Source organism: Leucoraja erinacea, chromosome 4 (genome assembly GCF_028641065.1).
Source record: "Leucoraja erinacea ecotype New England chromosome 4, Leri_hhj_1, whole genome shotgun sequence".
NCBI lineage: Eukaryota > Metazoa > Chordata > Chondrichthyes > Rajiformes > Rajidae > Leucoraja > Leucoraja erinaceus.
This window is the reverse complement of record NC_073380.1, coordinates 82,633,771-82,648,064: the sequence shown is the minus strand read 5'-3', so window position 1 is coordinate 82,648,064 and position 14,294 is coordinate 82,633,771. Positions and strand designations below refer to the sequence as shown.

At 41.3% G+C, this 14,294-nt stretch overlaps 1 protein-coding gene across 1 annotated transcript in view; it reads right to left on the bottom strand.

Moving 5' to 3' along the window:
* The window catches only part of nudcd1 (NudC domain containing 1), a 168,012-nt gene that overhangs the window by 16,757 nt on the left and 136,961 nt on the right, over positions 1-14,294 (bottom strand). Inside the window, exons 8-9 of the mRNA XM_055634672.1 lie at positions 13,044-13,188; positions 6,725-6,850 (exon numbers count right to left, since the gene is read on the bottom strand). Of these exons, the coding sequence (XP_055490647.1) occupies positions 6,725-6,850; positions 13,044-13,188 (271 nt within the window). The remainder of the gene's footprint in view (positions 1-6,724; positions 6,851-13,043; positions 13,189-14,294) is intronic.

Below are 14,294 nucleotides of genomic sequence, written 5' to 3'. Positions count from 1 at the left end.
CTGGATCTTCCATGTTTGATTTAAGTCCCATCTCAGTCTTAACTCAAGCAAATACAAAACTTATCTGCGCAATCTTTGTAAGAAAACCTGAGCATTCCAAGTATTATTGTAGAAAACCTTCTCAACTGCTTCCAAAAATAAGACCAATACTACGCACATGATTCCAAGGACTTCTATAACTGAAGCATGGCCTCCCAATTAAGATATTCATCAACCTTTGCAATAAATTATAAGATTCTGTCATGTTTCCCAATTACTTGCGGTATCCGCACATTATTATTTTATGAATCATATGCCAGGGCACCCTGATCCCTCTGCATTTCAGAGTCCGGCAATCTCTTAGCATTTCGATAATATGCTTAATTTTTTGCCAAAAAGATTTTCAGTTTTCCATATTATAGTCCACGTTCAAGATCTTTGTCAATTCAGTTAAGCGATCATATTTTTTCCCTTTCTTTAAGCTCTTTACAACATATTTCATCCTTATCTGTGTCTCCTCAGCAAATTATGCAATCATCCAAGGCACATATAAATTAATAAATTCATGTCATAGGAGCATAATCATGGCTGATCTATTTCCCTCTCAATCGTATTCTCCTGCCTTTGCCTCATAACCCCTGACTTCCTTACTGATCAAGAATCTGTCAATCTTTGCTTTAAAAATGCCCAAAGACTTGACCTCCACAGCCATCTGAAGCAATGAATTTCACAGACTACCCTCCAACTAAAGAAATTCCTCCTCATCTTTTTTCTAAGGGATTATTCTGAGGCTATGCCCTCTGTTCCTAGACTCTCCCAGTAGTGAAAACATTCTCTCTATATCCATTCTATCTAGACCTTTCACTATTTGATGTTTCAATGAGGTCCACCTCATCCTTCTAAACTCCCGCGAGTACAGGCCTAGTGCTGTCAAATGCTCATCATACATTAACCCAATCATGGGTTAATCGTTAGCTCAAACTGCTCACGATACTTTAAATGACCAGTCTTATAAAGCCTCAGCAGTACATCTCTATTGTTATATTCTAAAGCCCTCAAAATAAATGCTAACATTGCATTTGCCTTCCTTTTTTTGCCTTTTTTTGGTGGGCGGTGCGACTCTCGTCAGCAGCGGCCTCTGCAGTCGTCTGTATTTTTATTATTTTTGTCTCGTTTCTATGTAGTTTTTTGTTATTTTTTATCGGGGTGTGTGTGTGTGTGGGGGGGGGGGGGGGGGGGGTGGGGGGGCTGGGGGAGTGGTAACTCTAAAATCTTTCCCCTGCACGGGAGACCCGACCTTTCTTTGTCGGGTCTCCGTTGTCGTTGAGGCTGGGCAACGTGGAGCGGCCTCCGGCAGGAACGACCGGGGACTCCAGTTGCGGAGCTGCGGACTACTCACCGTCGCGGGGCTGGCCGAGTCCGGAGCGGGTGGAGCGGTGGTGGAGCGCTGCTGCTGCTGCGGCCCGACCTCCGGAGATTCGGAGGCTGCAACTGCGGGTCTGGCGGACGGCGGCACCGGGAGCCCGCGGGTCACTGGAGGGAGACCGCTTTTCGGGGCTTCCGCAACGGCGACTTCTCCTGCCCGAGTTGCGGGGTTGAAGAGCTCCTGGAGCGGGGCCTTACATCACCGCCCCGTGCGGCTTGGAATGGCCGCGGGACTGTGCGAGCGCACGCCGGGGGCTCTAACACCAAGACCCGGTGTGCGACCTTGCACCACCCGGCGTGGCTTTAATGGCTGCGGGACAATCGCCATCGCCAGCCGGGGGCTTTGACTTTGACTCTGACATCGGGGGGGGGAGAGTGCAGTGGAGAGAGAAGTTTTTTTTTGCCTTCCATCACAGCCATGTGATGGATGTTTATGTAAATTATGTTGTGTCTCGGGTCTTTTTCGTTTTGTATGTATGGCTGCAGTAAGTCTATCCGGGTCACTGCTCGTGCGGTCGACCGGTCGGTGCAGAGGGTAGCTTTGAATGTTTGTCTTTTCGTGTGTTGCTTATGTTTGTTGATTGTGTCCCTTTTTAAAAAAGCTACTGTAATGCGCCCTTTAAATTGCCCCTCGGGGACTAATAAAGTGCTTTGTATTGTATTGTATTGTATTACTACTGATTCAACACAGTCATCTTGTCCCTTCAGTCTATATATTTCCCTTCTGCTTACTTTATCAAAACACCCATGATTTTGAATACATCTCTTCAATTTCAGCATTAATCCCAAGCTGCTAGTGCTGTGAGGGATGCTAACTCCACAGAGACAGCATCTGAGATCAGCATTAAGCCTGGATTGCTAGTGCCGCGACGCAGTTTAAACTCAAACACAAAATTCAAATTTTGCTTGGGCAGCTTACGTATGGTATGAATATTGATTTTTTCTAACTTTAGGTAGCCTCGGTATTCTCTCTCTGTCTCTCTATCCCTCCCCCACCCAGGTTGCACTAGCTTCTTGTTTTCACCCAACAAACAGCAAACAATGGCCTGTTTCCTTTATCATTACTTTTTTGCACATATTTCATTCATTTTTCTTTATCTCTCTACATCATCATCCATCTCTCATTTCCCTTATCACTAACCAGTCTGAAGAAGTGTCTCGACCCAAAACATCACCCATTCCTTCTCTCCAGAGATGCTGCCTGTCCCGCTGAGTTACTCCAGTTTTTGTGTCTATCTTCGGTTTTAACCAGCATCTGCAGTTCCTTCCTACACAGTTCTAGTTATGCATTCATTTGTGACCAACAAGCTATCAATATTCAAACAAACCATTGTAATTCATGAGAAATGTGTTAAGTTTCAGCAACTGCAATATTTTGATGTCACATATACCCAAAGACACTTCAATGAAGAAGAATGGCATTATTGAACCGGTAAGGAATTCATTTGAACAACTAAATCACTGTATTTTATCAATGTATAAATATTCTCTTCTGCATATTCTAAGACCAGTTTTTTCCTGTACAAGACTTGGCATTAATAATATTCCTGCACTGCTTCTATCGTGCATTTTTAATATGCTTGATAAGATTATTTTTCAATTTCTGTATGGTGTTATTTCAATGAAATGTGGCTTCACTACACTCCATCATGTGCACCTTCATAACTGGCTGCAAAAGCGATTCCATACAACTTAATGCTTCTGCATGCTCATATTGATTAGATCGTAGACTGCTGTATTCCAGACTAATCTCAACAAGTCAACAAATAATTCCATTTGACATCTCAAGGCAAAAATGTACAAAATAGAGTTTGCAGTTTGCCATCTTTGTTATTTTCAGACCTCTGACAGATTCCAGTTGTGTAAAACTCAGCATATCACCAGTGCAATCCAATAAGCACAGGCTCACCAATTCAGGGAGGCCATTGCATCGTATAAACACACAGCATTATTCAAGGCGCTGCTCAATGTACTGGGACTACTGTATTAGATCAAAGGTATAGCACATAAATTTGCCAGAATATCCTTTTCTGATAAATTTCACTTGCAAAACATTTCTGATATGCTCAAGGCCATATAGGATTTTTAAATGCAATAAAGGTTGTCATAAATAACTTGGCTAATCCGATACAACGGTTATCACAAATACACTAGGTCCTCAATAACATTGGCTTTTCTTAAAAACGATTCTCCCAGTTTTTAAATTGCAATAATGTTTTCAGATTGAAAATAAATAAATTCATGCAGCTCTTCTGGCTATATGTACCATGATTGTTTCAAAATTGAATATTATTATCCAAAACTCTGCTGTTTATTTTGTGGATCAGTCTCAGCAAGAAGGTACAACAGCGTATATCCTATAGATGAATGTTCCAAAATTCTGAGCCAACCCCATAGCAAAGATGAAAGAAAATTGCTTACTGGTCAGGTACTAATCTGGCAGGGACTCTTGGCTATCAGCAGGCCTGTCTGTGTTGGGCTGTACTAGGAGGTTAATTCACTTACAGACTGAAATTTGCTAGCACTACAGAAACAGGTGACACAGACTTCAATAGGATGCAGGTAAAATATCTATCAATCAGAAACTTGTTGGAGCATGTGGGAATGTTTACAGAAACCTCTCTTCATTTTAAAAGGTAAACAAATCAATTTTGCAATGGATTTGTGTTGAAACGTTTGAGCAAAGAGCTTTCGGAGACCGAATTGTCATCTACTCTGTTTCAGTTACTCGTATAAAATGGCATTGGATTAAAATAAGTTAAGTTGATCACGCTGCTACAACATTGCAACTGCCTGATTTGCTATTCAAAAATAAGTGAGCACGGATTATTTAGATTGTTTCCCACAATTTTTAAAGTAAAACCTTTAGCAAAAATCAAATCAAAGATAATATTCCCAGCTTAAAACCATAATAATGAAGGTCTGCATCACCAGTAAGATCACATTTTAGATGTTATTCATTACTTTGGCCCAAGTATCGAGAAAAGTGTTCCAAGTGGGATTTTTTGCTTCGACAAAGCCCCATGATTAGCCTTCGGGTCTCCTTGTACATAGTAATTCTGTGGCCTGAATAGACCTCTCTCTCTGTTCAATAATATGAATCCAGTGCTCTCCTCTCCCACAAGGCATTACTCATGAGCTGGTTTTCAGGTATCCTATGAAATGGGAAGACTATGCCATAAAATGATGTTGAGGCCATGATATTCCTTTGGATGATTCAGCTGTAGTATCAAGGGTGTAAATGGGACCATTTAAAAGGCTAATGTGTCCTGGAACTTGGATCAGGTGTCATTTTTAGACTAACCAGGGCAGGGTTTGTGTTGTCCCCTGCCAAAGAGGCTCCCCAGTGCCACCAAATCTGTTGCTCCCGCCTGCCCAATACAATCAGGCCCAGAATACTTCAGGGGCAGCACTTATGCTTCCGAGTCGGGTGGCTCTGGGTTAGTTCATTCCAAATATAAGAGATAATCAGGAGTCAAGAGTGTTTAAGAATCATATGTTCTGATATGGAACACTTAAATTCTTACTTACAGCAGCACAACAGAAAAACATAGTACTTTGTAAAATCCATAATAAACAACAAAAATAGTACAGTATATATCAATATATGAAAAAACAAACAAATAAACTACAATAGCGCAAAGACAGAAAAATATTGATGCTAACACTTCAATGCCATAACAAGAGAATGCCACGCGGTCCCACACCATCAAAGGCATCAGCTTTTGAAGTAAACATCACATGAAGGCCTCATGTGGTTAATGGAGGAGCATCATAGATCCTAACAATTCCAAAGAAAAATAATGCAATTATCCCTACTGTCCCGCTGAATATCCATCTGCAATCCTCATTATTAAATCAGATCATTGCGCTAATTGATGTATGGAAATGAACTGTTGTGTTTCCACAACAAAGACTGGATCTCAAAATAACCTATTGGCTTTCGAATGCTTTGAGATGCCCTATATACGGTCAAGCCAGGGGCCATGGCTGATCCAAGTTAACCAATCACTGGACTCCAAGCATTCGACACTGATGTAATCTAACTATTAGTTTAGGCTAGACTTTCTGCTAGGAAATGGATATGCATGTTCTGGAATAATCACCCTGACGATTCTGGTTATAGGGTTTACAACAAGAGAAGAATGGTCAAACTCAGTTATAAAGTGACTGAAAGGGTACTTGAAGGGTGACCTGAACAGGCTTAGTGAACAAAGAATTTTCTTCTGGAGTGGAAGTCAAAGACTGAAAATCATATTACCATTGCTGCAGAATTGATCAATCACCCAGCAGGATAGAAATGGCCAAAGTGCAAAGAGGATGAGTCACAGAAAGGATTAGAGAAGGTTAAGTTTCACCGTGAAGATCAAAGTATATCAATTGTTAAACAGTAATCTCAAATCTTTACTTCAAAGCTAATAAAGTAGAAACAGAGGATGCTTCAATCAATTGACCAGCAGGAACAATCTCTCTATTCAAACAATTGTTTGGGATAATTTATAAGGCAGGGTAACAGAGGTAGAAATAGAGGTTGCTCAAGATAAAGATGCATTTTTAACTATTTCTATATGAGCTTAGACCAAACCCTGCCTTTCAATCCCTAGTGATGATTCTGAAGCTGGGAGCTACATAATGATCTGAAGCAGTCTTTCAGAGGAGCTGAAAATGACCCAAGGGCTGGGCCTGGCCATGGGTCTGAAAAAAACTCCATGTGAGACTTCTGATTATGATGGGTTCTGTAATATGTTTCATTTTTAATTTCATTTAACTCATTAATATTACAGCATAGCAAACACAAGCCACCCTACAAACCAGAGCCCATTTTAAAATGCATGTATTTTGAAAACAAGCTTGTGAGTAATGGCTGGTTACACAAAAAAGCTGGAGAAACTCAGCGGGTGCAGCAGCATCTATGGAGCGAAGGAAATAGGCAACGTTTCGGGCCGAAACCCTTCTTCAGAACGTTTCGGTCCGAAACGTTGCCTATTTCCTTCGCTCCATAGATGCTGCTGCACCCGCTGAGTTTCTCCAGCTTTTTTGTGTAACCTTCGATTCTCCAGCATCTGCAGTTCCCTCTTAAACACTGTGAGTAATGGCTTGCAGGAGAAAAGAGCAGTGGGTTCAGATATTATTGAACACAGAGAGAGGTTAATTCAGACCACTAAATTACTATGTACAAGGAGACCAGGAGGCTGATTCTGCAGCCAAATTGAAGCAAAATAATCACCAACTTTTGCTAATGATTTAGTAATTAAGCAATTAAGGGCAGCAACAACACCCCGCCTAATTCCATCATTTCGAAAACAGGTTGGCCACTTACCACATGTGTTGGTTTCAAGGTGTCACTATCAAATCGAGTTAAACTGGAAGAATCCTCAGGGAAGCGGTCACACTCCTCCAGCTCCTCAGCATTGCAGGGTTCCTTGTCTTTTTCAGGGTCTGCATTCTGGCCATAACACACAAAGAAATAGTATTGAGGTCCCAGAGCTTATGGATTTACGCAGGTATTTAATGTCATGTTCACAATCTTCTAAAATTAATGCTGAGATTTGCAAGGTTTATATACAGTGGCTTGCAAAAGTTTTCATACCCCTTGAACTTTTCCACATTTTGTCACATTACAACCACAAACGTAAATGTATTTTATTGGGATTTGATGTGATAGACCAACACAAAGTGGTGCATAATTGTGAAGTGGAAGGAAAATGATACATGGTTTTCAAATTTTTTTACAAATAAAAAACTGAAAAGTGTGGCGTGCAAAAGTATTCAGCCCCCCTGAGTCAATACTTTGTAGAACCACCTTTCGCTGCAATTACAGCTGCAAGTCTTTTGGGGTATGTCTCTACCAGCTTTGCACATCTAGAGACTGAAATTTTTGCCCATTCTTCTTTGCAAAATAGCTCAAGCTCAGTCAGATTGGATGGAGAGCATCTGTGAACAGCAATTTTCAAGTCTTGCCAGAGATTCTCAATTGGATTTAGGTCTGGACTTTGACTGGGCCATTCTAACACATGAATATGCTTTGATCTAAACCATTCCATTGTAGCTCTGGCTGTATGTTTAGGGTTGTTGTCCTGCTGGAAGGTGAACCTCCGCCCCAGTCTCAAGTCTTTTGCAGACTCTAACAGGTTTTCTTCCAAGATTGCCCTGTATTTGGCTCCATCCATCTTCCCATCAACTCTGACCAGCTTCCCTGTCCCTGCTGAAGAAAAGCATCCCCACAGCATGATGCTGCCACCACCATGTTTCACAGTGGGGATGGTGTGTTCAGGGTGATGTGCAGTGTTAGTTTTCCACCACTCAAAGCGTTTTGCATTTAGGCCAAAATCTTCAATTTTGGTCTCATCTGACCAGAGCACTTTCCTCCACATGTTTGCTGTGTCCCCCACATGGCTTGTGGCAAACTGCAAACGGGACTTCTTATGGCTTTTTTTCAACAATGGCTTTCTTCTTGCCACTCTTCCATAAAGGCCCATTTGTGGGAGAAGGATTTGAGACAACTTTTAATAAGCTAGAGATACACAGCTGTGAAGCTCGGCGGACATTTACCATTACCAGTCGGTTATCCTTGGCTCTGAAAACTACTGCTTACGTTTTTCCTCCCAATGAGCCAATGAAATTCACCGGTCAGCACCGGCTACAAACTACGAGAACTACAACCTTTGACCTCCAGGCAACCCGCCTACAGCACAAGAATTCTTGCTGCTCTCCATGGCAGCTTCATTCTCATCGCCGCTAATTTTTCATCATGTTGAAAAATTTGCGGCGACCATAATGAGGTCCAGAATGCGGGATCTGCTCACTCCCCGGCAACCACCCGCGAACATGTGGTGACCATGTGGCGACTGCATACTCTCCCGCAGTTGCCTAAAAAGTCGCCTAAGTGGGACAGACCCATTAATATCCAGAAATCTATCAATCTTTGTTTTGATTTAACTTAATGATCCAGTCTCCATTGCTCATTGGGCTAGAATACTCCAAAGATTCACCTTTTTCAGGGTGAAGAGCATTTTGCTCATTTTAAGTCTAAATGACCAGTCCCTCATGTTCAGAATGACTTCCACTTCACAATTCCTAAAACAATAGAAACACCCTCTTTGTTTCCTGTCTGTCAGACGTTTGTAAATTTCAGTTAGATCACCTCTCATTCTTCCAAAGTCCAGAGAATGTAGACCCTGCCTATTCAGTCTCTTCCCATGCAGCAAACCTTCCATCCCAGGTGGTGAATCGCCATCTGGTGATTCTGAGTTTATTCCATCTCTATGTAGGAAGGAACTGCAGATGCTGGTTTACACTCAAAGATAGATACAAAATGCTGGAGTAACTCAGCGGTCAGGCAGCATCTCTGAAGAAAAGGAATAGGTGATGCATCGGGTCGAACAAGGGTTTTGACCCAAAATGCCATTGATTCCTTTTCTCCAGAGATGCTGCCTGACCCACTGATTTACTCCAGCATTTTAGTGTCTATCTTTAATTCCATCTCTGGTGAGTACAGCTTTTTTTGGACAAGGAGACCAAAACTGTACGCAGTACTCCAGGTGTAACTAAGTGATTGGAGCAGAATTAGGCCATTTGGCCCATCAAGTCTACTCCGCCATTCAATCATGGATGATCAATCTCCCACTCCTAACCCCATTCTCCCACCTTCTTCCATAACCCCTAGTCTCACCAATGACATACTTTCTCTTTGGTAATGTTGGTTAAATATTAAATATTGGATAGGAAACACTGTAAACCGTTTCTTCTCTGGTCTCCAATCTTCTTTCTTCCATTACAAGACCCATAGCTGACAAGGAGTGCTGTTAGCTAAACTGCAATCTTAAAACTATTTGCACAGAGCCTCAACCCATTCTCTGAGCATTTGCTCTTTCACTTCACTGAATTCCTATCAGCAAGAGTGACTCTGCTAATGTTTAACTTCCTACAGTGCATTCACAAAGTATTCAAACCCCTTCACTTTTTCCACATTTTGTTACGTTACAGCCTTATTTTAGAATGGATTTTTTAAAAATCAATTTACACACTATACCCTAGAATGAAGAAGCGAAAACAGGTGTTTAGACATTTTGGCAAAGTAATTAAAAAGAAATAACTGAAATATTACATTTACAGTAGTATTCACACTCTTTGCTATGACACTCAAAATTGAGCTTCGGTTCATCCTGTTTCCATTGATTATCCTTGAGATGTTTCTACAACTTGATTGGAGTCTACCAGTGGTAAATTAAATTGATTGGACATGATTTGGAAAGGCACACGCCTGTAATATAAAGTCCCACAGTTGACAGTGCATGTCAGAGCAAAAATCAAGCCATGAAGATGAAATAAATTGTCCATAGACCTCCTAGACAGGATTGTGTCGAAACGCAGATCTGGGGAAGGGTATAAAACAATTTCTGCAGCATTGCAGGTCCCGAAGAGCACAGTGGCCTCTGTCATTCTTAAATAGAATCACCAGGACTTTGCATAGAGCTGGTTACCCGGCCAAACTGAGCAATCAGGGGAGATCGGCCTTGGTCAGGGAGGTGACCAAGAACCCGATGGTCATTCTGACAAAGCTCCTCTGTGGAGATCGGAGAACCTTCCAGAAGGACAACTATATCTGCAGCACTCCACCACTCCGGCCTTTATGGTAGAGTGGCCAGACAGATGCCACTCCTCAGTAAAAGGCACATGACAGCCCGCTTGGAGTTTGTAAAAAGGCACCTAAACGAATCTCAACAAGATTCTCTAGTCTGATGCAACCAAGATTGAACCCTTTGGCCTGAATGCCAAGCATCACGCCTGGAGGAAACCAGGCACCGCTCATCACCTGGCCAATACCATACCTTCGGTGAAGCATGGTGGTGGCAGCATCATGCTGTGGGGATATTTTTCTGCAAGACTAATCAGGATCGAGGGAAAGATGAATGGAGCAAAGTTCAGAGAGATCCTTGATGAAAACCTGCTCCAGAGTTTTCTGGACCTCAGACTGGGGCAGAGGTTCACCTTCCAACAGGACAACGACCCTAAGCACACAGCCAAGACAACGCAGGAGTGGTTTCGTGACAAGTCTGTGAATGTCCTTGAGTGGCCCAGCCAGTGCCCGGACTTGAACCCGATCAAACATCTCTGGAGGGACCTGAAAATAGTTGTGCATCGATGCTTCCCACCCAACCTCACAGAGTTTGAGAGGATTTGCAGAGAAGAGTGGGAGAAATTACCAAAATACAGGTGTGCCAAGCTTGTAGCATCATACCCAAGAAGACCTGAGGCTGTAATCGCTGCCAAAGGTGCCTCAACAAAGTACTGAGTAAAGGGTCTGAATATTTATATAAATGTGATATTTAAGTTATTTCTTTTTAATTACTTTGCAATAATTGCTAAACACCTGTTTTTGCTTTTATTATGGGGTATTGTGTGTAGATTGATGACAAAAAAATTTTTTAATCCATTTTAGAAAAAGGCTATAATGTAATAAAATGTGGAAAAATGAGGGGTCTGAATGCACTGTATCGAGATTAAAATGACAAAACACTCTACCAGTTACCATGAATGCATTCGACCTCATGTTCTAAGTGAGACTACTCTACAATTACTCTTCAAGGTCTGCACCACACCAATTAATTAATGCAAGATTATAATTAGATTCTGATAGTTTCATTTGTGACCCACCTGGTAAATAGGCTCTCCATTAGTAAAAACATGAATAAAACTAAACTTGAAATAACCATGCATAAATGGCAAAATTTTAAATTAATCAAGGGATTACAGTTAGAAAGTACAATTCTAAATATTTAAAATCATGGAGCATGATGCCGTTAAGGAAACAGTGTTGCACTACTTAGCTACAGTGCCCTCCATAATGTTTGAGACAAAGACCAATCATTTATTTATTTACCTCTGTACTCCACAATTTGAGATTTGTAATAGAAAAAAAAATCACAGGTGGTTAAAGTGCAGATTTTATTAAAGGCCATTTTTATACATTTTGGTTTCACCATGTAGAAATTACAGCTGTGTTTATACATGGTCCCCCAATTTCAGGGCACCATAATGTTTGGGACACATGGCTTCACAGGTGTTTGTAATTGTTCAGGTGTGTTTAATTGCCTCCTTAATGCAGGTATAAGAGAGCTCTCACCACCTCCAATCTTTCCATCACCATTGGAAACTTTTATCACTGTTTATCAACATGAGGACCAAAGTTGGGCCAATGAAAGTCAAAGATGCCATTATGATAATGAAAAACAAGAATAAAACTGTTAGAGACATCAGCCAAACCTGAGGCTTACTAAAATCAACTGCTTGGAACATCATTAAGAAGAAAGATAGCACTGGTGAGCTTACTAATCGCAAAGGGACCAGCAGGCCAAGGAAGACCTCCACAGCTGATGACTGGAGAATTCTCTCTATAATAAAGAAAAATCCCCAAACACCTGTCTGACAGATCAGAAACACATTTCAGGAGTAAGGCGTGGATTTGTCAATAACCACTGTCCACAGAAGACTTCATGAACAGAAATACAGAGGCTGCAAGATGCAAACCACTGATTAGTTGCAAAAAGAGGATGGCCAGGTTACAGTTTGCTAAGAAGTACTTAAAAGAGCAACTACAGTTCTTGAAAAAGGTCACGTGGACAGATGAGATGAAGATTAACTTATATCAGAGTGATGGCAAGAGCAAAGTATGGAGGAGAGATGGAACTGCTCAAGATCTAAAGCATACCACCTCATCTGTGAAACACGGTGGTGGGGGTGTTATGGCCTGGGCATGTATGGCTGCTGAAGGAACTGGTTCACTTGGGCGTCATTTTGCGTGTCACGCAGGTGGCGCGCGAAGATTTCGTGAATTCCAAAATCCAAAAATGCGCACATCACATGCGTCGCGACACGTAAATGATGTCGCCTAAACGACGCCCAATTGGGACAGACCCTTTATCTTCATTGATGATACAACTGCTGATGGTAGTAGCATAATTAATTCTGAAGCGTATTGACATATCCTATCTGATTAAGTTCAAACAAATGTCTCAAAACTCATTGGCCGGTGGTTCATTTTACAGCAAGACAATGATCCCAAACATACTGCTAAGCTAAAAAATGGTCAATTCTTGAGTGGCCAGGTCAATCATCTGATCTGAACCCAATTGAGCATGTCTTTTATATGCTGAAGAGAAAACTGAAGGGGACTAGCCCACAAAAATAAGCATAAGCTAAAGATGGCTGAAATACATGCCTGACAGAGCATCACCACAGAAGACACCCAGCAACTGGTGATGTTGATGAATCACAGACTTCAAGCAGTCATTGCATGCAAAGGACAAGTAGCATACTAAACATGACTACTTTCATTTACCATATCTTCCATTGCTGTGTCCAAAGCATTATGATGCCCTGGAATGGGGGGGGACTATGTATAAACACTGCTGTAATTTCTACATGGTGAAACCAAAATGCATAAACGGTCTTTATTAAAATCTGACAATGTGCACTTTAACCACATGTGATTTTTTTTTTTCTATTACAAATCTCAAATTGTGGACTACAGAGGCAAATAAATAAATGACGGGCCTTTGTCCCAAATATTATGGAGGGCACTGTATTTTAACATTCACAGGAAAAGTTGCAAGAAAGTTCTCAAACAATTTATTTACCAGTTCTTCAGAGGTTAAGTGGAGCAGACGCTCATTTATTTCAGACGTTTGATTGGAGTTCATGGTGAATTCACCTCTTCTGTCACCAGGGACAAGTTCTGGCCACATCACTCCTTTATTCTTCTTTAACAAAAAAACTTCCAGGCTGGAGGAATTACATAAACATTGCAAATGAATAATAATTTAAATCAAAGTGGCAGGTCAGAATGAAGTCATTAATCAGAACAAGATAAGCAAATGAGAATAAAATTAATTGGAGAATATACAATGTATGTTATATATCTAAATGGCAGCAAAATAGTGAAGTATCATCCTCACAGTAAATCATGAACAGTGGTTAGGCAGAAAAATCCAAACAATTATATACAAGCAAAATGAAAAATTCAATTTAGGGACAATAAAAGTTTGAACTAAATGGTGAAAGGTCACTCAATAGGGTTCCAGGGATTGTGAGTTAGTCATATATTATATTCTATACTAAACTCTAATACAACCACCGTAGTAGGCGGATATCAAACATTGACGAGACGGAGTACAGAAAGAAGATTGAGAACCTTGAAAACTTGATGGTAAGACAACAACCACTCCATCAATTTCAGCAAACACAAAGGAGATTGTGATTGACTTCAGGAAGCAAAGCCAAAATGCAAACATCGATGGTGCCAAAGTAGAGATGGTCAAAAGCTTCAAGTTCCTAGGAATAAATATCACTAGCAATTTGTCCTGGACTAGCCACATTGAAGCTATGACCACACCAACGCCTCTACTTCCTTCGAAGGCTTAGGAAGTTTGGTATGTCCCAAACAACCGTCATCAACTTCTACAGATACGCCACAGAAAATATTTTATCAGGCTGCATCACAGCCCGGTTTGCGAACAGCTCCACCCAAGACAGCAAGAAGTTGCAGGGAGTTGCGGATGTAGCCCAGACCATCACGCAAACCAACCTCCCTTCCATTAATTCCATCTGCACTTCACACTGCCTCGGCAAGGCCACCAGCAAAATCAAGGATCAGTCTCACCCAGGTCACTCCCTCTTCCCCCTCTCCCATCAGGCAAGAGATATTGAAGTTTGAAAACGTACACCTCTAGATTCAGCATCAGTTTCTTTCCAGCTGTTATCAGATTACTGAACGATCCTTTCATCAGCTAGAGTGTGGTCCTGACCTTCCATCTACTCACTGGAGACCTTTGAACTACCTTTAATCAAACTCTATCTTGGTGTACCATTTATCTGTACACTCTGGACAT